The 22,615-nt window shown below is 49.1% G+C and overlaps 6 protein-coding genes across 6 annotated transcripts; 1 reads left to right on the top strand and 5 right to left on the bottom strand.

Moving 5' to 3' along the window:
• Nucleotides 1-3,513: 3,513 nt before the first annotated feature.
• On the bottom strand, nt 3,514-4,842 carry SCP_0300100 (Uncharacterized oxidoreductase; the record flags this gene model as incomplete). The annotated part of the gene is made up of 9 exons (XM_027755407.1): nt 3,514-3,670; nt 3,732-3,781; nt 3,856-3,987; nt 4,040-4,106; nt 4,176-4,299; nt 4,354-4,434; nt 4,505-4,596; nt 4,650-4,737; nt 4,803-4,842. The coding sequence occupies 9 exons, from the start codon at nt 4,840-4,842 to the stop codon at nt 3,514-3,516; spliced, it is 831 nt and encodes a 276-aa protein (XP_027611208.1).
• A 1,394-nt stretch (nt 4,843-6,236) lies between these two features.
• SCP_0300110 (hypothetical protein) lies at nt 6,237-6,494 on the top strand (the record flags this gene model as incomplete). Its single annotated transcript, XM_027755408.1, has 1 exon — nt 6,237-6,494. One exon carries the CDS (start codon nt 6,237-6,239, stop codon nt 6,492-6,494), a length of 258 nt encoding a protein of 85 aa, XP_027611209.1.
• Nucleotides 6,495-9,818: 3,324 nt separating this feature from the next.
• On the bottom strand, nt 9,819-11,329 carry SCP_0300120 (hypothetical protein; the record flags this gene model as incomplete). The annotated part of the gene is made up of 4 exons (XM_027755409.1): nt 9,819-10,394; nt 10,448-10,666; nt 10,714-11,009; nt 11,062-11,329. 4 exons carry the CDS (start codon nt 11,327-11,329, stop codon nt 9,819-9,821), a joined length of 1,359 nt encoding a protein of 452 aa, XP_027611210.1.
• Nucleotides 11,330-12,993: 1,664 nt separating this feature from the next.
• Nucleotides 12,994-13,771, bottom strand: SCP_0300130 (hypothetical protein; the record flags this gene model as incomplete). The annotated part of the gene is made up of 2 exons (XM_027755410.1): nt 12,994-13,139; nt 13,198-13,771. 2 exons carry the CDS (start codon nt 13,769-13,771, stop codon nt 12,994-12,996), a joined length of 720 nt encoding a protein of 239 aa, XP_027611211.1.
• Nucleotides 13,772-16,409: 2,638 nt separating this feature from the next.
• On the bottom strand, nt 16,410-17,642 carry SCP_0300140 (hypothetical protein; the record flags this gene model as incomplete). Its single annotated transcript, XM_027755411.1, has 1 exon — nt 16,410-17,642. The coding sequence occupies one exon, from the start codon at nt 17,640-17,642 to the stop codon at nt 16,410-16,412; it is 1,233 nt and encodes a 410-aa protein (XP_027611212.1).
• Nucleotides 17,643-18,283: 641 nt separating this feature from the next.
• On the bottom strand, nt 18,284-18,988 carry SCP_0300150 (hypothetical protein; the record flags this gene model as incomplete). The annotated part of the gene is made up of 1 exon (XM_027755412.1): nt 18,284-18,988. The coding sequence occupies one exon, from the start codon at nt 18,986-18,988 to the stop codon at nt 18,284-18,286; it is 705 nt and encodes a 234-aa protein (XP_027611213.1).
• Between the last annotated feature and the right edge of the window lie 3,627 nt (nt 18,989-22,615).

Raw genomic sequence — 22,615 nt, forward strand, 5'->3', positions numbered from 1 at the left:
GTGAATGCTGATCTCATCTCTGGGTTGAAATGCGGGACTTTAGGTATACCGTCTGTTTCCTTCAAATTTCCCTCCCATGCTACTGAAGGGAGTCTCCGCGGATGTACGAACAACACCGTGGTCAAATTCGAGCGCTCAGCTGTCAAATGGGCGATGCCTGATGGAATAATAGTCCTCACACTCTCAAGTCTGTGAGTGCTGTCATCGTCCCTGATCTGACGTTCGCACTCGTAGACTAGATATTCCTTGCTGGTGGTCGCCATTTAGCGGCGATCGAGGAATGTGTTGTTGCAGGTCCGATGAGATGCACAGCAAAAGTCTCCTGCAGGGCAATCTGGTTCTCAACGCTCGACGTTCTTGTTTTACAACTTCCGGATAGTACTCCTCGCAGAGGCCAATAATTTCAACACAATCGACTCGCGTCTCACTCTGTCCCATGGTTACGAGCTACTAACTGCTCATACGTATGGTCGTCAGTCTAAATTTGGTGAGTTCTCGTGTCTTCCCTCGTCCTTATCGACCGATTTGATTTCTTTGACCACCGGTGTTCTTTGCATCTGCCTCTATTCAGACTATGTACCGGACGCGGCACGATTCGACCCGCCTCTTCGTCGAAGGCCTACAGTGGCCATTTGAGATGACGGCACCGGAGCATCGCTGGAAGTAATGTAGGTGGCAGCGAAATGAATGGAGAATGGAGAATGTATCTTCGCGGGACAGGCGGATATGACGTGGACAGACGGACGAGGTACGCAACGATAGCCTAACACTCACTGAAGCTTGTGTTGGAGCGTGCCCACTTCTCCAGGTACGTTCGTCCGGTTCTATCTGCCCGTGGATGTCCTGTTCATCTACTTTTTCGCCTCACCACGTACCCCAGGTTTTCTAACACAGTATACCAGAATCGTATCGCGATGCGCCGCCCATCCCGTCCATTTCTCGCTACACTCTATCGGTTCTGCGCGTTCTCCAGGTTCCGAATCTCTCCGCCGATCTTCCTTGCATTGGAGTGAGTGGCTTAACGATATACACGATGATTGACGCTGAGAGATCGGCATTAGCACAGGCACTATCGTCTTCACCCTGAATCAGACGAAGATGTCGACGTCTCCGGTGCAAATCGGGATACATACTGGTATTCGTTGGACGCGGCTTAGAAGTATAAAGTATGTCCAGTGCGTATCTCGTTATTGTCTTAAGCTGGATCGACAATAACTTCGATGCACCCATGCCAAGGACGTCAGCGCGCGCTGGTGCCCGTACATATCTTACTGTGTGTCAAGCTCCATCTTATTCAGTACCGCAGTCTTGCACTGTCTGCCTTTGGATCTCAGACTGATTGTCGGGGTGGTTTGCAGGAACCATCCGTTGTGGTCCAATGCCTTGAACATGCCATTATTTCTGGCAACTGAAGTCTCGAGCACGAAGGCATTCTGGCGCATTACATTTGGCCTTCAAGAGCGGATTGTTCGCATTCGGTGCGTGGAAGGAACAAATTTTTCTAGGCTTCGTCGGTAACTTGTGCCATTGCCCTTCGACGGGAGCAATCCCAGTACATCGGTGAATTTCTCGGCGTTTCAGACTGCGATGCGACACCGGCGTGTCCAGCCGTTTGCGGCTCAAGGTGAATCTGACGGGATTGTTCAGGACGCCAGCATCCGCTTGCTGTCGGTCGACCTGCAGAGAGATTGCCTCTGATGTTTTGTGAGAGCGATGCCTGGGAAAACATCGTCGAAGACGACCGGGAAAGAGATCTCTTGGGTGCGCGGACGACCGCGTTTGTCGAGGTACTTTCGTCATTCTCCTTCGCGGCTGCGCGCTAGGGGCGAGCTCCCGATACGTAGATGCTCTCTCATCTGCAGCTGCTGTCTAAGGTCGATCGCAACCTGGATGCCTCAATTTCGCGACACCGCGAGCAGCGCGAGCGCATCTCGGTGTCACAGGCTCTGCAATATGACACCGGCGAGTCCAGCAGTTCGTGGCGCAAGATGAATCTCAGGAGATCGGCCGGTACACGAACATGATGGGCCGGACAGGAGGGACCGCCAGGTCGAATAGTGGATGGGTCACTCCCGATAGCTGTGGATCTACGAGATCCTTCGGATGCCCTCGCCTGAGGACCTCATCATGCCCTTGACATCCAAGTTGTGGCTTAAGGGGTTTGCGAACTCCCGGTGGCAGCCAGTGCATTCGTAACCAAACCAGCGTCCACAACAGAGCATGGCTACTCAGTAGCCGCAACCCGGATGGTCGAAAGTAACTGCGCTATGACGTTGAGTGAGTTATTTAGTGTTCAGCTTATGTTGACGATCGCACTGCTCAGGTTCACTCCTTTCTAGCCCCGGTGATAGATTCAGGACAACATGTATCTAGATTTTGACCTAATAGGAGACCGCACAGCCTGAGTGGAGCACTTCGCTCAATCGGACCGGACGCCAACGAGTACACAAACGCATGTGTTCCTGGTGCAAGGTGAATCTACTGAATCGGTCGGCATGCGAGCTTCTGCTTTCTGTCGAGTTCGGCGCCTAGGGGAACCTTGCAGAAGATGATGGGTAAAGATATCTGCTTGGCGCTGACGGCAGCACTTGTGGAAGCGCTTTCTTCACTAGGAGCGAGGTCGTTTGACAGCGTCCACCCGAGAGGGACGAGCGTATATGCTTTGCCTTGGTAGATCGGCACTACAATGGTTCCGAGTCAGTGCTCCGCGCAATGGAGATTTTGGATGAATCTACGATGCAGAACTCACGGGTGAGTGCCACAAGCGTCCCGTCAAGAGAAGTTGCTTCCGCTGCATTTCCTTCCTTCGTTCCCGCAATCTAAGTACCGTGCTTCGAGGTGAAGGCGACTTCGCTGTTCACACTATTCACTGCTATGGAGATTCTGCCTGTACGTCGAGAGGGCTTAACGACCCATCGGACGCCGTCTTGGCGGACGAATGATCAATCGTGCTCAGCATTCACGATAGAGTATGTACCCAGCTGATAACATACTATGTGGGGAGCTGTTAAGCATTCCGCTGATGCTGATGATCATACGGCGCACAGGTTCGCTCATTCGTGGTCCCTATGACCATTCAGCAGACGACTTCGTGTTGCACTTGGACGACAGCATGCCAACAGGAGACAGTCCGGCGTGTACGTAGAGTATTTTGCTCAATCGGCGCGCCAACGAGTACACGAAAACGCGCGTCGTGCAGGCTGGAATGGAGGGGCAGAATGAGGTGAGAAATTGTGTCTAACCTTTTGCCATTTCGCGCTCATCAGAGTTGAGCGCGAGCACATGGAACTAGGCTGTGGTAGCGCAGCCAACGCCTTTGTACAGGCCCAGCCTGCGTCGACACCTCTGTAAGCAAAAGCTTGCGTTATTCCTTACCAGATAGGGTGTATGTGGGTCACATGGAATATATTTCCTTCTGTGCGAGCTACAGAATACTTGCGCAGGTGCGCCGTACACCCTAACGACACCGACACAGTCCCACATGGTATCCCCCTGTTCGGGCAGCACAGATAATCACGGCCCGTCGACCGGGTTCCAGCTGATTGCGCCTGCCTTTCCCCGGTCGAGCGCGTCGAGCTTTGCCATGTCTTCGGGTGAGATCTCGAAGTCATAGAGTTCGGCGTTCGACTGGACACGTGTGGGCTGTGAAGACTTGGGGAGTGGGCTGAATCTGTGTGGCGAAGGATGCATCAAGAAAATATAGAGACTGCAGCGATAAAACCGTGGCATACCCGCGCTGGAGAGACCACCGGACAAGGATTTGCGCGATATCCTTGTTGTACTACATGCGGAGAATGACCCAGGATATCAGCAATCCTCGAAACCCACAAGAACGGAGCAATAGCAAGTGCGCACCTTCTTGGAGACCTCAATAAGCACCGGGTTGTCGAAGTTCTTACCGCGGATGAGAGGGCAGTATGCCTGCACGAAAATGTTGTGCGCGTTGCAGTAGTCCACGATCGGCTTCTGCTGGCAGAAGGGGTGAAGCTAAATTGAGGAGTTAGCCACATAACAGAGTCTACAGTGAGCCAAGATGTACCTCGATCTGGTTGACAGCGGGCGTTTCGAGGCCCACTTCGCGGATCTCCTCGAGGTGCTGCACATTACTACAAACGGCAAATGCTCTGAGTAAAGTGCACCGGCACAATTCGAGGTTTATGTGAAAGAACTCCTACTAATTCGAGACGCCGACCGTCCTCAGCTTTCCCGCCTTCTTTGCATCCAAGAGCGCGCGCCACGTTTCAAGACGTTTTTCTGTTCCAGAAAGCGGGCTGTGAATTAGGAAGAGATCGAGACAATCTGCAGGACACAGCTGTGTAAGTTTATACTACATGCAGAGAATTGGACGCGCACCGAAGCTGAACCGCTTGAGTGAGTTGTCGACTGCCTTCAGCGTGTTGGCATAGCCATGTTCATCGGACATGACCTTCGTCGCTATATAGGACAAGCACGGGTCAGAAAGTAGCAGGGACATATCAATCAGGAGGCGAGGCAACGAACGCACTAATGAAGATCTCCTCGCGCGGGACACCGCTCTCCCGGATGGCGTTGCCGACCTCCGCTTCGTTCGCATAGTACCGCGCGGAGTCGATGTGTCTGGAGAGCCATTAATGTAATGAATTGCAAATAAGTCGTGAAGAGAACTGTACCTGTAGCCGAGCTTCAGTGCAGCGACACAAGCGGTCACGCAGTTCTCTGCCTGGAAGACGCCGAGGCCAAGTAGGGGCATCTTATGGCCTGCACGAAACATACATCATGAAGTTCGGTGAGGGGGGCTTTGGGTGCGATGAGAACGTGCTCACCGGAAGAGAGGCAGACGGATGAAGTGATGCTGAGCGACATGGGGGAGGAGGATCACACTCATAAACTGAAGGGAAGTGAGAGGAGGCTTATCCAGCTCGAGGATGGGGTATTTATACATGCCGGAGCGGTATCATGTCATCGGATTGGGAGAGCAGGTGAGAGAGCGGGGAGACGAAGTAGGTCGGTAAGCGCAGTGAATAATTTTGGGAGGGAAAAGCGTACGAAGCATGCCGTCGACTCAGAACTTCCGGTGCGTGCGTATGATCAGTCATCACCATCGCCCACCTGGAATTGTGAACCCTGCATTTCGTGCAGGCACGATGGATGGATGTGTAAGGGCCCACAGCAAGCGCTCTGCATTTCGATCGACAATCTGTTCACTTCATGCTTGAGATCGTTCGGCGATCATTCCTTCTGTCGTATCACCGTCGAACATATCCACCTCGCTATCCTCGTTGTGTTCAAGTGTACAGCCAGGACTGACACCACTGACAATCCGTGCATGTTCAGAAGGTGGCTCATGCTCAGGATTACAGGATCGGCCTGCGGTATCCAAGCCACGCCATTCAGTCAGGGCAAGAAAGTCGCGACTGTCCAATACTGTTTGTCTTGCAAAGGTCTCAGCTCTATTTTCAAGCACACGCTCTGGGAGGGTTACTGTAGTGGGTGGGCACCGTTGCACAGTACTGCGGAGGTCCGCCTATTTGTTTCGTTTACGGTGACACGCTCCAGGATGCAACGGCGCCATTTACCTATGACGACAATGACGAGCGGTGATCTAGCCTTGAGTTGTCAGTATCAGATTCCTTTTGTCTTCTGCGCTCGATCATCCATTGAATCTATCTCGTCCTCATCTCACAAGGTTCCTCTAGAGTCACATTTCTTTCTTGTTTAACCTCGCGTGCCCACGTTCATCATCGTCTGCCGCCAGCTCCATGCAACCTCCTTCCTACGGTCTCCATAGTACCGGATTATTAATACTATCATCATGCACCCTGCATGCACTGTCCAAGCCCCGGGACCCTCTGCATGTTGTGCAACACTCACAAAGGGTGTGGACATCGTTGAACTTGAACGTTCGGCCGTGCATTGCTCCTGGATGGACTAGGTAACGAAAAAGCATCATGTTTCTATGGTACTAATTGACTACACAGACCTATAAGCCTGAGCTCTGGGATGGGCCCCTACCTCCCAAGGCCGGATGGGCAGGAGCCTGACCTTTATCCTGTTCCCGTTGGGCCTTACGTCGAAGGATGCCAGGATTGGCCGCATCGTTACCAATCCGTTGCTACCCAGGGAGTCCTATGTTCCAGAAGACTCCTCACCATTCATCCCGGATGACCTGGTCCACGAAACGTCCCAGCGATCCGTACATAGCCTACTAGACTCCGTTACGAAGGTGGAATTCCGTTCCGCGCTCACCAAGCTGTTTCATGCAAAGTACAGCAAGTCTGGGCGCGAACATACTACCATCGACTGCGCTCTTACGCACAGTCGTTCCTCGCAATGCCGAGAATGTTCTCCCCGAGCTGCTCAAGGACGAAGCTATTAGGGCCTGGATCAGAATTCAAGGGAGCATGAAGCTGTATCTCATCACTGGCATCAAGCTCTTCGTGGACGCTCACGTCTCCACCGGGGAGGGTTCGGATATGGATGCGCGCGTCGCCGCTACCTTTCCGTCACGGAAATAGCCGCGGGGGCCGCGCCAGCTAGCCTCCTCTTTTCCGGGACTGGTGATATTACTATCGCAGGATCAAGGTGCGGACATGCAGTTTCGAAGACGAAGTTCACTGCAACGGGCGAGACCATATTCGCAGTCGAGTATCGCCAGCTGAAGAATTACAGAAGGCTCGTCTTTGGATATGGCTTCGAGGGTGTTCGCCTCCGGCCTGCCGTTCCTCCCGGGTCGGAAAGAGCAATAAGACGAATAGAGGCGAAAAGGGTGGGAACGTGCGTGGCCACACAATACCTGCATATCCTCATGGTTGACGACTTCTTGCCGAACGCTGGAGTGTTTGCAGTGGAGGGAAATGGTCATGAAGTCTGGTTTCTGGGAGCCGACAAAGGCCAAGCAGTGTGAAGTAATGGTGTGTGGACAATGCAGTACTGCGTGTGTTTACGTTCAGGCTGAAATCTATCTACCTTTAGGCTGTTGACACCACGTTCTACGGACTCCGGGATTGTCCTACACGTACAACTTCGTAGCACACCGTTGAGTACCTGATAATACTGAGACTATAACCCCTTGTTCATCACAATGTCGGCTCTCATCGTCGTGTTGCTCTTCCCCGCATAGATCTTCGTCATCGCGAGGCAGACAATATCTCGGACGTTATTAGCAACCTCGACAGGCGTCTACATGCCTGACGACGGTCGCCACATCGACTTGTTACCAAATAAGTGGGGTAGAAGAAATCCTGAGTGATGTTTCGCTCGTTCCCGATGATTTGTTTCTTCGCATACTCCCCTGATTGTCCTCTATCATATATGCAGAGTTCATGAGCAGCAAGGACCCCCGTGGAGTCACCGCCTATGCCTTCCGTCCTTGTGCTCGCTGCACCGCTCACGGGGCTCAAATACTCGTCTCAGGATTTTGGGTCTTCTCACAGCTTGCACAGGAGTTTGCAGGCAATGTGAGCTTGCCGTTGGTTGAGCCAATGCAATGGCTGCAGGTCGAAGACTTTCCCCATTGCGAGCTTCGAGCGGGCAGACGTCCCCACGACACATTCAATGGCCTTTCTAGCCCAACATCAATTTTCTGGCTCGAGTTCCTCGTTGCCAATGTCCAGTGGAGCGGAAGGCGTGGGGGAGAAATGTTGCACGGTAGCCGTACGGTATATTGATGTGGTATTCCACAGGATTCGCAACTGACTCGTGAGCTCAAGAGTCATTTCAATCTCGGAGTGAACATACTTGCAGGTGAGTCGCTCATTTTTGGCCTAGTTGTTCACCGTGGGGCTCCTCTATTCCATTCTTGCAAATTTCTGCGCTCACTTCTATCGTATGGTGTGCCCTTGTTACCTCTAGGGCTCAAGCTACTTCACTGGACTTCTTGAAAATTCGTTCCAACTGCTTGGCTTTTTGATCGATCTATCGCGGGAACAACTTTTCGACGATCAGCGATCGACCACCCACCTTCATGCATCTTCGCGGAATCAAAATCGACCTACGGTCCCTGAGCGCCGCCATAATTGGCTTTCTGAAGGCTTCGTAAAACTGGCCGAATATTTTCTAGCCATTCGAGATAGGCTGTTAAGCGTTCCACTCATGTTGATGATCGCACCGCGCACAGGTTTCGCTCGTTCGAGGATGCGATGTCGAATTCAGGAGACGGCTGACGAATTGTACTTGGATGACAGTAGAATATTCTGATCAAGATCGGCGCACCAACGAGTACACAAGCACGCATAGAGCAGACCGGAATGGAAGGGCAGACTAAGCTTTGCTGTGCCTTTTGCCGTTCCGCGTGAGAGCGTTGACAGCTGGTTGCAAAACGATAGGCCATTTGGACCCACGTCATCGCGGCGTGGCTTGTTTGTACTTACCCCAAATATAGTAGAATTTCCCTAGCCGAGTGTCACAGCGCTACGTCCAGAATCCGCACGCTTTGGCTGTGAGTGCTCAAACATGGGGAACCGTCGCCATATTTCTCGAGATCAGAAAGCTCTTGTAGCTGTTATGTCTGTGCATATGAAAAACTCTGATATTGCAAGGGTCACTGGCATCAGTGAACACACAATACGGCACATCCTGCAGCTCTGGCACAGCACTGGTGAAGTTGCACGAAACCCGACTCAAGCTGGCAGACCACGCGAACTAACGTCATTGGAGGTAGCTGTACGTGAGTTCAGACGAGCTATTATGCCCTTGATTGACATGTAGTTTCCTTGTAGTTTCTGGAGTCTCTGATTGAGCGCACACCAGACATGTATCTTTCGGAGCTGCGGCAAAATTTACAGAAAGTTTACAGTGTGACAGTGCACAAGTCGACAATATCTCGTTCTCTGTACCGTCGCGACTTTACTCAGAAGGTGGTGAGTGCCTTGTCTAGTGCTCACCATGTCTATTACTACCCATAATCTATAGCTTACTCGTGTGGGCTTGGAACGTGATGAGGACCGACGGAGTGCGTATATGGTGGAGATAGGTGAACATTATCTCCCAGAGACCCTGGTATTCGTTGATGAATCTGCATGCAATCGCCACATGGCCAAGCGAACTAAGGGGTGGGCTCCACGTGGTGATCGTGCATACCGTCATGATTACTTTGTGCGAGGTCAACAGTGCATACTTTATGGTTGAGTTAACTCATGGACTCTTTCTAATAAACAAGAGGAACAGATATTCTATACTCCCTGCTATCTCCCTTGATGGTGTGCTACATCTAGACATCCTGACACGCTCCTGGACTGGGGTTGAGTTCCAACGATATGTTGACACATTACTTGACAATATGAACCCCTATCCGCAATCAAATTCAGTCCTTGTTATGGATAATGCGAGCACTCATCACTTTGATGGCTTACGAGAACTGGTGGAAGCACGGTATGCCTCGATATCAACCTACTCCGAGATATGAGTCTTAGTGTTGTTGCAAAGGGATGCAGCTTGTTTACCTTCCTCCGTACTCTCCAGATCTGAATCCAATTGAGGAGGGCTTCTCTGCGATGAAAGCATGTATAGGCAGAATCGTGACTACGTTCTCGGCGAACTTACAGGTGAAGATACCTGTGATTCATATGCAATGCTATGGGAGACGGTTTTCACTGCTATGACACCTCAGAATATTGCTGGATGGTACTATGACAGTGGCTATCTTGCATAGAACAATTTATAGAGGATTGATTAGCAGTATCTATTGTATCGGTGTAGGTCTGAGTGGAGATTGATGTAAACTATATACAGTAAATGTTAAAGAGTAACTACAATACTAAGAAGAAACATAGGATTGAGTGGGGATTAGTGTAAAATATGTACAGTAGAAGTTAGGTGAGTAATACATTCATTGGGTTAGTCTAAATGTGAACAGGACAATTTTTGTCATCACTGTCGGCATCAGTATTGGCTGCGACATGTACCCTCTTCTTACCATGCCTGGAATGCTTCTTCGACTTCTTGGGCTCCACCATACTCTTCACCTGACCTAAGAAAGGTCGCACCAATCCCTCCGGCATTCTCACCTCACGCACATACCACTTGACATCAAAGTAAAGTGCACTCCCACTGTAGAGAACACCCTTCGCTGCCCAAGCATCATAGAACTGGGGGTACTTGGCTGCGGGCTGCATCTTCTCCAGCTCTGCCAATATGTCCTGAATCGGCACTACCACAGAAGTTGCCTTGTCATCAGACTCGGACTTGGAGCACTCAGATTCCAATGAGCTTGGACTGCGGTGGTGATGCTTGTGATGTGCATGATGGTTTGACGAAATGTCGCAGAGGAGAGAACCTAAATGGAGATGGATGGGAGGGAGTGCCGAGCCATCTGCAACCTTCGCTTGACGTGTCGAGTGCATCCGATGAGTGCGCAACTTGTCCAGGTTGAGACAGTTCGGAGGATCAATACAGTCCCGTTCTGCTTTGCCGTCATGCTAAGGAATGTATCAACTGAATGTTAACAAATTTCAAACAAGCAAAAACTTACTATTATTCTGGCCCACAATGTGAGGTGCTTGATGTCGAGAGGGACATGGTCTTTCGGGTCAGTTGGATCGACGTAGCACCACTTGTTCTCATTACGGCACCTCGCACAATGGAGCTTCTCCTTGACCAGTTGCATTTCTTCCCTGTAAGCCAACTCTGTTGACTTGGTTACAGGTGCGGCATCAGCCTTTTTCATCGTTGTCGCACCAGGCTTGTAGTCCTATAGGCTGTGTCAGAGTGTGAGATTGTAGATATCCCATCACTCACCTTGTTCACAACCTCTAGGACAATATTTCGGCTGACTGCCTTTGCTCGTCGCTCGATCGTGTGCTTGATAGCGATATCCACGTCATCGGCACTTTCGAGTTGGATATGTTCATCACTGCGACGATCGGTATTGAGCTTCCACCCAAGGTGATCTGCGTGGTCGATGGCCATTGTGCAGCAAACCTCCAAGAGAAAGGCCGTGGGGGAGATGTCAACAGGGAACTTCACGATTGCAGGACAAACTGCCTTCTCCAGATCTCTGGTGTTGAGCTGGAGAGACACCTCAAACTTCTCCACTGGATAGGACAAGTATCAGTAGGTGATATAGTTCTGGTGTAAATATAGGACTTGCCTTCTGCCAGAGGCTCCACAACTGCAGCCACCAGGGGAGGATAGTAATAGTGTGCGTCGGGAGGAACTGACTGCTCAAGAACAGCTGGAGGTGCCTGCTGTTGCCTGTCCAGATTAGCATAAAGCTGAGTAACAGCAATATCTTCCGGACGCGATGGCGGCATTGGTCCCGCGCCAAGTAGGAAAGCCGCAACACCAGTCCCTCCACGTCGGCCTCGCTGGTGACTAGGAGGAGTGCCATGTCCCGCATTGTTGCCCGGGACATGTTCGCGGTAGTATAGGTCGCCCATATGGCAGAGAATTGAAAACGGTATACTGTGTGTGCAGTACAACAGTCGACAGAATGGCGCAGAATCATCGACTGCCTGGTGCTACAGAAGTGACGTGACACTCGGCTGCAGAAAAATTACTATATTTGGGGGTAAGTACAAACAAGCCACACTGCGATGACGCGGGTCCAAATGGCCTATCGTTTTGCAATTAGCTGTCACAGGCTACACCGCTGTTTGGGCCAAAGCTCGGGTAGATAGTCTATTTCTGAGATCAGAAGACAGTTTACAAAAAGATCAGATTGGCATCATATGGACATTTTTGGGACATTATGAGCGAGATATCTGCCGGATAACTCACTGCTCTCAGCCTGATATCCTCTGTTCACACTCCTGCTGAGCTTTGCCCTTCATGAAGACTTCGATGGGATTTACCCCAAAATCTGCCTGGCGGCGTCAACCGTGGGAATCACTGGAACGCCACGTCTTTTCCCGGCATGGTCTGATGTTGTCAAAGTCCGCTTCTCTCTTTGACTCCAAACCTCCAACTTCTCTTTCATCCTGGTCGCGCCCCATGTTCCAGCGCAGTCCTTGTTCTGTTCCACTGCCCATTGCACATTTTTAAGCTCAAGTGCCTTCCTTCTGCAGTGTTTTCTCTGCTGGACTTCTTGGTCTCTGGCAAGTTCGGCTGTGGCCCACTGCATCCGTCTGGCCTTGGCTGTAGTGCCAGCTCCTGCACCAATGTCATCTCTGCCCAACTGTGCAAGTACCCTGTACAAGGTGCCTTTCAGTGCGTACCCCACCTCTGTGCCCTGCTGACTACCCCATGAAGGGTGCCTATCGCCGAGGTGTGCACTTCTACTCTTCCTCGAGTTTAGCACACTTGCTCACTAGGTGATGGGATCACCATCTCACAGAATTTGATGGGCCTCGGAGAGTGCTCCACAGTGTGGCATGGTGAATGCCCATGCTGCACCGTACACAAGCATAGTACTGTAGTAGCTCCTGTTACGCGGCAGCGAAACACGAGCATCTAGTTGAGTCGTCACGAGACAAGGTCTTAGTCTAAGACATAAGTCCGTTCAAGTGACACTTCTGGCGATGTCCTCGCACTGAAGGTCGATCAGAGTTCGTTCTTATGACTCGTAGTAGCTGTCTGCTACTGACGGTCGATCTCAGTCAAAGGCAAGTGAAAAACTGGTTTAATGGTAACCAGGTCGAGATGGGGATCCAGCTCGATGAGGTCGTCTACTTATACAAAAAGTATCCGCAGTACTACGCAGTAATACGGGATCGTTCATTGGCTAGATAAGGTGAAACGATGTCTGGGCAAAGTAACAGCGAGGAAGTAATATGTGTGAGAAAGCTGAGTAAGATCATGAGATATAATTAGTACTAATGGGAATTACGAGTCGTGTATCAGAACGAGGTAAAGATGCGGCATACATGCACGTCTTGCATGTTATGATAAGAAGAAGGTCCGGAGTTGGATCCGGTGTAACCCTAGACTAGGGGTTCTGGACATCTGGGTAGAGAATCGGAGGTTACGCTCTGATGAGTCACGTGTTGGATCACGTGGTCTGGTAAAGTAAGGGGAACGAAGAAAGGAAAAAGAAAAGACATGCCATAATGGAGGGAGCATTGTAACATCAGCTCCCATCTAACGTTTCTTGTCCCACAAATATTTGTAGTCTTTATCGTCGTCAGGGACAGTCCCGGACATAATGATCACTTCCACATCTGTAGCACATCCTTCGGCCAGTTCGTGGTCCTTGTTCATATGTACGTCCATCACGATAGGGATGACTACGATGCGAAGAAGTCGATGTGTGTGAGAAGGAGGGTTGCGATAATAGGGATTGACCTGTAGGTACGTGTGAACGAGGGGGGTGAGGTCGAACAGGAATTGGTTCTGGTGATGAACGAGGAGTGGATGCGGGTCTCCCATCAGTGGTGTATCCGAGGATGTGCCCGATGTCTTCGTCCTCATGCTCCCTCCAGATCTCCTGTGCTGTACGACTGACTGTACTGCACATCAGAGACCAGACTTGGTCGACTCTGGTTCGGGCTCTACTCGTCCTCTCCTCTGCTGCAATGAGCTCTTGTCTGGCCGTCTGCATCCACTCGACCATTTCTAATGCTCGTTGCATAGAAACCACCGCTTGTCGATCTTGCGGGCGATTTCGTAGGGCGATGAGAATATCTGTGAAGTCGACGGGGGTATGGATGGCCGAGATCAGACGTGTAGCAAATTCTTGTTCGTCCGATGCGTGACTGAGTTCGATCGAAGGTGAAGGCAATGAAGCGTGGATGAAGGGTGTCTGTGTTCGGGAGGGTATTCCATTGACAAGTGTAGGTGATGCAGGGGTACTCATAATCGTAGAAACGACTTCAGCAAGTATGTTGTGAACAAGGTCATCTATAGCAGAAGTGGGCATTGGTGATACATTGTTTTCTCCTCCCTTTATACCTTTCAGTCATTAAGGGGATTGCGGTTATCTGTGATGTGAAATAGAATATCGTGGATGTGGGTAACAATCAAATAGATGAAAATCCATTGGGCGATAAAGAGCATTCCCATGGAGATAAGAACTGCCTGGTCAGTTCCAGGCATCGTTCTGATCACCCCAGCTGTTAGCATGTGGGTTGTCTCGTGTGAAGAGCGTGTGTTCGACGAGTTGTCTGATAAGGATTCGGTGGATGATCCAAAGGAAAGTGAGGGTTGTGCAGTGGAGGACGATTAGGAAGATAACTAGGAAGGCCGTCGTGGTAGTCATTCCAGTTTCCTCATCCTCTACTCGATTCCCCTCATCCTTTTATATGCGTTGAGGGTCTGCTTTGCATTCTGTAAATTGTGGGCAGGTTCCCACGAGTTTTCTGCTGACGAATATTCCTTCCACTTGACTAAGTACCTCAGGTGACCTCAATATGCCTTGTGATTCAGGATTGCTTTGACTTCATACTCTTCTTCATCATCCATGACATCAGGTGGTGGGTTCACGTAGTTCGGACCATGTATGTCATTTTTGCGATAAGGAGATAGAAGGGCGGTGTGGAACACAGAATGAACTCGCCAGGTCTTTGGGAGTCTGAGGCAATAGTTGGCTGATCCGATGACTTCAATGATTTCAAATGGCCCCTCATGCTTGGGAGCTATCTTGCGCGAGGCATAGTTGACCTTCAGGTTCCTCGAGTCTAGTCAGACCTTCTGTCCTAGTGTGAACTTCAGCGATCCTTGTCTGACTCGGTTCGCCATCCGTTGTCTGGCTAACTCATGCATGGCTAGTGCTTCTAGTCTTATCTTCTGCAACATGTCAAGTCTGGATTCAACCGATGGAATGTTCGTCTTTGGGAATACAGAAGAGAGTCCACGTGGTTCATATCCCATCATGATATGGAATGGGCTCATCTTCCGTGCCGAGTGTTCCCTCGTGTTATGACAAAACTCGAGGTCTGGCAGGCGATCAGCCCATGTTTCAGGGTTGTTTCCGCAATAGAGTCGAAGATAGATTTCCAGCTCCTGGTTGACTCATTCTGTTTCTCCGTCCGTCTGAGGGTGATAAGCTGTGCTCATTGATGATCTAATCTGGAGTAGTCGATTTAACTCTTGGAAAACCTTGGATGCGTATTGAGGTCCTCTATCTGAGATGATTCGGTTAGGTAATCTGAATCGCGAGTAAACTTTGTCATGAAAAATCTTGGCTGTTCCTTCAGCTGTGATCGTTTTGAGGCAGGGCGTAAGAATCACCCCCTTCGTAAGGTCATGGTCTACTACGACCATGATTGAATCAAAGCCGTTGGAAACGGGGAGGTCAGTGATAAAATCTGTGGTGCAATAGGAAAATGGTAATGCGTGTGGGTCTGCGGGGATTGGTTCCAAAGGAATACGAGTTGGGTGAGTATTCGGTTTCATCTGTTGACAGGCGGCACAGCCTTCAACGTAATTGTTGACAAATGCATACATGCCGGGCCACCAAAATTCACGACGTAGGAGTTCAAGAGTATTGAACTTTCCAGAGTGGCTCATGGCAGGGGAGTCGTGATGTAGTCGAACAAGGTCACGATGAAGAGGTTCAGATGGTGGGACATAAATCTTTCCTTTGTAAAGGATGACACCATCGTGAACTTCCCAGTCGGAGAGTGAGGACTTCATTGGGAATGGCCCTTTGTGCATGATCGCTTCAAGAGCTTCATGAACAATGAGGTCCTTTGCTGCATGATTTCTGATTTCGTCAAATAGTATCGGGGAAATGGATCGCACAAATAGTGCGTCGGGTAGAAGGATGCGATCTTCATTGTCACTTTCACTGTCATTGAGTCCGTTACGACAAGATAGCGCATCAGATTGGATCATCTGAGTGCCAGGGACGTGAATGAGGTGAAGATCGTATTGTGATAATTTAAGACTCCATCGTGCTTGTCGGCAGTTTAACTTCTGGGGTTTAACTTCTGGGCTGTACGGAAGTACGTGAGGTTCTTGTGATCACTGCAAACTTCGACGGGATGAGGGGATCCTTCTAGATAATGGCACCATTCGGTAAGGGCTCGAATGATTCCGAGAAGTTCGTGGTCGTAGATTTCGTAGTTTCGTTCAGCTGGGTTGAGCATCTGTGAAATGTAGGCACAAGGATGGAGTTCTTCATTGATATCAGCTTGTCATAAAACTGCACCCGTAGCAAACTTGGAAGCATCAGATTCAACAATGAAGGGTTTTGCTTTGTTGGGCAGCAACAACACTGGGGCAGTACTGAATCGTTGTTTCAATGTATCAAAAGCTGTCTGACATTCTGTTGTCCATTCAAAAGGTGGAGATCCAGCAGCGGTACGCGTAAGGTTCGTCAATGGTTTAGCAATATCCGAGAAGTTGACAATGAATTTCCGATAAAAGTTTCCAAATCTGAGGAAAGAGTGAACACCTTTTACCGTGCTTGGTTCAGGCCATTCTGCAATTCCTTTAAGTTTGATAGGGTCCATGCCGATGTAGTTTTCTCGAATGATCATGCCTAGGAATTTGACTTCCTTAATGTCAAAGAAACACTTTTCCAGTTTAAGGAATAGGTCGTTGTCTTTGAGTTATTAGAGTACACGTCGTGTTCGAATGTGATGTTCTTCCAAATTGTTCAAGAAGATGAGGATATCATCCATGTAAATGACTATCCATCCTTTATCGATCATGTCCTCGAAGAGTGCGTTCATCATCATTTGGAAAGTCGCCGGGGAGTTGCAGAGTCCAAAGAACATGACCATAGGTTCGAAAAGTCCGCGATTTGTCTTAAACGCGCCCTTCCATTGGTCACCATCTTTGACTCTGACATTGTTATATCCGGAGCGTAAATCCATTTTCGTAAAGATTGATGCACCTTTGAGTTGATCCATGAGCTCAGAAATGAGCAGAAGGGGGTAGGCATTTTTCACCGTTCCTTCATTTAAGTATCGGTAGTTCTGACAGAGATGCAGTGCTCCATCTTTCTTTCCAACAAAGAAGAATGGCAAGGCCATGGAGGATTTCGATGGTTGAATGTATCCTTTTTGCAGATTTTCTTCCAAGAAGTCATCCATCGCTCCTTGTTCCTTGAGCGATAACGAATAGACTTTACAGTCTCGTGGAATAAAATCAGGTTTCAAGTCAATGGCATGGTCCCAGGGCCTGGTTTCTGGGAAGCATTCGGCTGCTTTTTTTTCAAAGACTGACTTCAAATCGTGGAGGTAGTTGGGGACCAACTCTTCAACAGTTTTGGGTTTGTCTACAGCTGATGCTTCCTTGTGTGCTTGTTGTGCCAATTCCTGTGATTTACCAGATGGTTTATAAAAAACTGTGTTCTGTGCATTACAGAATAATGGGGATCGAGTACTGTGTGTAATTCTTCCGATGGTGGGGCCTCTTCTTATAGTGAAGACCGTGATTCCAGTCTCTTCATTCGTTAAAGGTGACTCCTTCTTGATGGGTTCAAATATTCCAATAACTGGTTCTCCTGTGATATAGGAAATAACTAGATCGTCGTCATCCAATTGATCCATAGAGGGTTCTAATGGTGGTTCATCTGATTCGGTATCATTCCATACTGCGGGTAACTCGCCACGCTCAATGTTATCGGCTATGATTTCTCTGATAGATTCTGAATGTCCAAATGAGGTCAGAGAAGTTTCGGTGGTGATTAACTCCGGGAGGTCATCTTCCTTGAAAATTGAAACTTCTCCGTCTGGTACATCTTCAACGGTGGCTTTCGGCGGCCATTTGGCATCCTTGCCAAACCAAAAGTCACCGGTTTCCCAATTAATCATCGGATTAAGGCGTTTAAGCCACGGCATGCCGAGAAGTATATTCTCTTTGCCAATACCGGTTAAGAGAAAGCGAGTAAGTGTCTTCCTTCCTCCAATCTTCATCATCTTCCAGGTACAGTGGGTAATGGTACCCATCTGATTCGGTGTGCCGTCTGCATTTACGACTTTAATCGGTTTCAGTAATTTCCATTTAAGGAAATCATTTTCTTCCGCAAATCGAATATGCATGAATGTTTCGGCCGCACCGGAATCGATCAAGGCTTCTGTTGCAACATCTTCCTTCTCTCCCAATGAAATATTCACAGTGATTGAATTTCCGCTAGTGTTACAAATAACGAGGGGAGATACAGTAAGATACGACGGTCCATGCATTACTAGTGGCCGTCGTTTCAAAAACCCAACTGGGTTCATTCTTCATCAGTCATGTTGTTGAAGACGTTTCGCACATAGGCAATCTGTTCCTCTCTGGTTTCTTCCTTCGGTATCTCCTTCTTCTGTGCGAGATCTTCTCGCATTTTCTTGATCCATGTAATCGTGTCTGTGTCCAACCCGGGCTGTATTGTTCTAGCACGGGTGAAACTTCCAGATTAGGGGTGAAATTGTCTGTCGTTGGCTATATGGCCCTTCTGTTCGCATAGGAAACATAATCCTTCTTTCATTCTCTTTTGTCACTCGTCCGGGGACAAGCGTGAGATATTGATACAATCAACATCCATCGCATTTGGATCCTTTGCAGAAGTCGAGTAGTAGGGACGATGGACAGATCGGCCCTTTCCTCGTGTCGTCGTAGTGGCTCCTCGCTTGAAGATCTGAGCAGATCTCCATTGGTTATCAAACTGCGAGGCATATTCGTACCACTTGTCAAGTGTCTTGGGCATGCTTTCCATCCCATATATCTTTTGTCGGAGTGGGTCGTTAAGTCCCCATTTGAAATACTCAATATTTCCGGCATCTTCTAATTTCGCCTTGGATTCAAGCGATCGGAATTCGGCAATGTAATCATTCGCGGTACGAGTCCCTTGCTTGATGTTATGTAGCAAGGTACGAGCAGTTTCTTCAATATTTTCATCGCCAAATGCTTTGTTCACACTCATAATGAACTCTTTCCAACTCCTATAAGAAAGGAAGTCGTCATTGGTGAGTTCCGTTTCTATGAAGCTCTGTGCCCATGATCCTGCTGTCCCTCCTTGCATGTGCGACAGCACGAATGCAATCTTCTGATTGTCCTCTTGATAGACACGGCTATTTCCAGCCATGTAATTCTTGCATTGGTTTATAAATTCCCTGAGCTTCGAACGGTCTGAACCGTTGAAGATCTCAGGTTTCCTAAAACCAAGTTCCTTTTGGCTAACATGGTGACGACCTTCATCCATGGTAATTGTAGCCACTGGTGGAATGTCAATGGTTACGATTGGTGCAAGAGTCGATTGTGGTATGGGATCCTGGGCAGGGGGGTTCCAAGGGGCATCTGGTCTTTCTCCTCAATAAGAGATCGGTATAGCGCTGTCTGCGATATGTAGCAGTACAAGCTCTCTAACGTTATGGGGTAGATTTGCTTCGTAGTCATCACCTGGGTGATCGATGTGCTGGTCTGGTCTGATGAATAAGGGTCATCCATTTAAAACGTGTACATTCCTCTGCGCGTCCCACTCTGCCTGAGATGGGAGGAAATCGATGTATTGCTTGGGAGGAGCAGTCGGGTTGATAAAGTTCAAATCCAGTGTGGATAAATTCTCCCGTGTGACCTACATCTACATGTAGACTGCACACCGTCCTTAACTAAGTGGGTTCGTTCGTTATCGGCTAACAAGCCCGTAGAGTGTCTTCTGTCTTCAAACTGATACACCTATTTGCTGATTGCTCGAGTGATTACCTCAGCCTCCTTGGCCTATTGGTCTCTCGGACAGACCCCTCTCCGAAGATAAGTGATCAGTCTATCCCTTCAGCTACCTCGATTACAGAGTAATCTCAAACGGTGCTTTAGCAATCGAATCGGGTGTATCGTTTAGTCTTTAAGGTTCAGTCCAGTCGGTAGTTCATTGTTAGACTTTTGGGAAGTCACAGAGAGTAATAAGATCTCGACCTAATGTTACGCGGCAGCGAAACACGAGCATCTAGTCGAGTCGTCACGAGACAAGGTCTTAGTCTAACACACAAGTCCGTTCAAGTGACACTTCTGGCGATGTCCTCGCACTGAAGGTCGATCAGAGTTCGTTCTTATGACTCGTAGTAGCTGTCTGCTACTGACGGTCGATCTCAGTCAAAGGCAAGTGAAAAACTGGTTTAATGGTAACCAGGTCGAGATGGGGATCCAGCTCGATGAGGTCGTCTACTTATACAAAAAGTATCCGCAGTACTACGCAGTAATACGGGATCGTTCATTGGCTAGATAAGGTGAAACGATGTCTGGGCAAAGTAACAGCGAGGAAGTAATATGTGTGAGAAAGCTGAGTAAGATCATGAGATATAATTAGTACTAATGGGAATTACGAGTCGTGTATCAGAACGAGGTAAAGATGCGGCATACATGCACGTCTTGCATGTTATGATAAGAAGAAGGTCCGGAGTTGGATCCGGTGTAACCCTAGACTAGGGGTTCTGGACATCTGAGTAGAGAATTGGAGGTTACACTCCGATGAGTCATGTGTTAGATCACGTGGTCTGGTAAAGTAAGGGGAACGAAGAAAGGAAAAAGAAAAGACGCGCCATAACGGAGGGAGCATTGTAACAGCTCCTACAATAGTGTCCTGGAGTGTCCTGTAGCATACAGAAAACTAATATATTTGTTATTTACACCCTTATCTGCAATATAACAAGCCGCGAACAGCTATTATGGAAACAAATGACAATGAGGAGCATGCCCTGCATGTTCCCGAGCTCAGCAGGAGATCACTTGGTGAGGTCTCACAGCTCTCGCTCTCCCCGGAGTCTCCCGGGATATGATGATTTCTATCTGGGTGATATCCGTGCCAGATCCGGAAAGAGTCAAGGGATCATCATGTGATATATGGACCCGGATCTCAGCCTGGACTCTGGCCGAAATGGCGGTGTACATAGTCACTTACAGACAGTTCAAGGCTGGCTACACCGCCATTTCGGCCAGAGTCCAGGCTGAGATCCGGGTCCATATATCACATGATGATCCCTTGACTCTTTCCGGATCTGGCACGGATATCACCCAGATAGAAATCATCATATCCCGGGAGACTCCGGGGAGAGCGAGAGCTGTGAGACCTCACCAAGTGATCTCCTGCTGAGCTCGGGAACATGCAGGGCATGCTCCTCATTGTCATTTGTTTCCATAATAGCTGTTCGCGGCTTGTTATATTGCAGATAAGGGTGTAAATAACAAATATATTAGTTTTCTGTATGCTACAGGACACTCCAGGACACTATTGTAGGAGCTGTTACAATGCTCCCTCCGTTATGGCGCGTCTTTTCTTTTTCCTTTCTTCGTTCCCCTTACTTTACCAGACCACGTGATCTAACACATGACTCATCGGAGTGTAACCTCCAATTCTCTACTCAGATGTCCAGAACCCCTAGTCTAGGGTTACACCGGATCCAACTCCGGACCTTCTTCTTATCATAACATGCAAGACGTGCATGTATGCCGCATCTTTACCTCGTTCTGATACACGACTCGTAATTCCCATTAGTACTAATTATATCTCATGATCTTACTCAGCTTTCTCACACATATTACTTCCTCGCTGTTACTTTGCCCAGACATCGTTTCACCTTATCTAGCCAATGAACGATCCCGTATTACTGCGTAGTACTGCGGATACTTTTTGTATAAGTAGACGACCTCATCGAGCTGGATCCCCATCTCGACCTGGTTACCATTAAACCAGTTTTTCACTTGCCTTTGACTGAGATCGACCGTCAGTAGCAGACAGCTACTACGAGTCATAAGAACGAACTCTGATCGACCTTCAGTGCGAGGACATCGCCAGAAGTGTCACTTGAACGGACTTATGTCTTAGACTAAGACCTTGTCTCGTGACGACTCAACTAGATGCTCGTGTTTCGCTGCCGCGTAACAGGAGCTACTACAGTACTATGCTTGTGTACGGTGCAGCATGGGCATTCACCATGCCACACTGTGGAGCACTCTCCGAGGCCCATCAAATTCTGTGAGATGGTGATCCCATCACCTAGTGAGCAAGTGTGCTAAACTCGAGGAAGAGTAGAAGTGCACACCTCGGCGATAGGCACCCTTCATGGGGTAGTCAGCAGGGCACAGAGGTGGGGTACGCACTGAAAGGCACCTTGTACAGGGTACTTGCACAGTTGGGCAGAGATGACATTGGTGCAGGAGCTGGCACTACAGCCAAGGCCAGACGGATGCAGTGGGCCACAGCCGAACTTGCCAGAGACCAAGAAGTCCAGCAGAGAAAACACTGCAGAAGGAAGGCACTTGAGCTTAAAAATGTGCAATGGGCAGTAGAACAGAACAAGGACTGCGCTGGAACATGGGGCGCGACCAGGATGAAAGAGAAGTTGGAGGTTTGGAGTCAAAGAGAGAAGCGGACTTTGACAACATCAGACTATGCCGGGAAAAGACGTGGCGTTCCAGTGATTCCCACGGTTGACGCCGCCAGGCAGATTTTGGGGTAAATCCCATCGAAGTCTTCATGGAGGGCAAAGCTCAGCAGGAGTGTGAACAGAGGATATCAGGCTGAGAGCAGTGAGTTATCCGGCAGATATCCCGCTCGTAATGTCCCAAAAATGTCCATATGATGCCAATCTGATCTTTTTGTAAACTGTCTTCTGATCTCAGAAATAGACTATCTACCCGAGCTTTGGCCCAAACAGCGGTGTAGGTTATACCTTACTGGAGAGAATGTATGCGGGGCCCGCAGAATATATTTGCTCCTGCACAGGAAGCTCGCGCAGGTATGCTGTACGCCCCAACGACACTAATACAGCTCCAGAATCCACGGTATCCTCCAGTCGTGGCAGCACAGACAATCATGGTCCATCAACCGGGTTCC

This window comes from Sparassis crispa, assembly GCF_003851025.1.
Source record: "Sparassis crispa DNA, contig_000002F, whole genome shotgun sequence".
NCBI lineage: Eukaryota > Fungi > Basidiomycota > Agaricomycetes > Polyporales > Sparassidaceae > Sparassis > Sparassis crispa.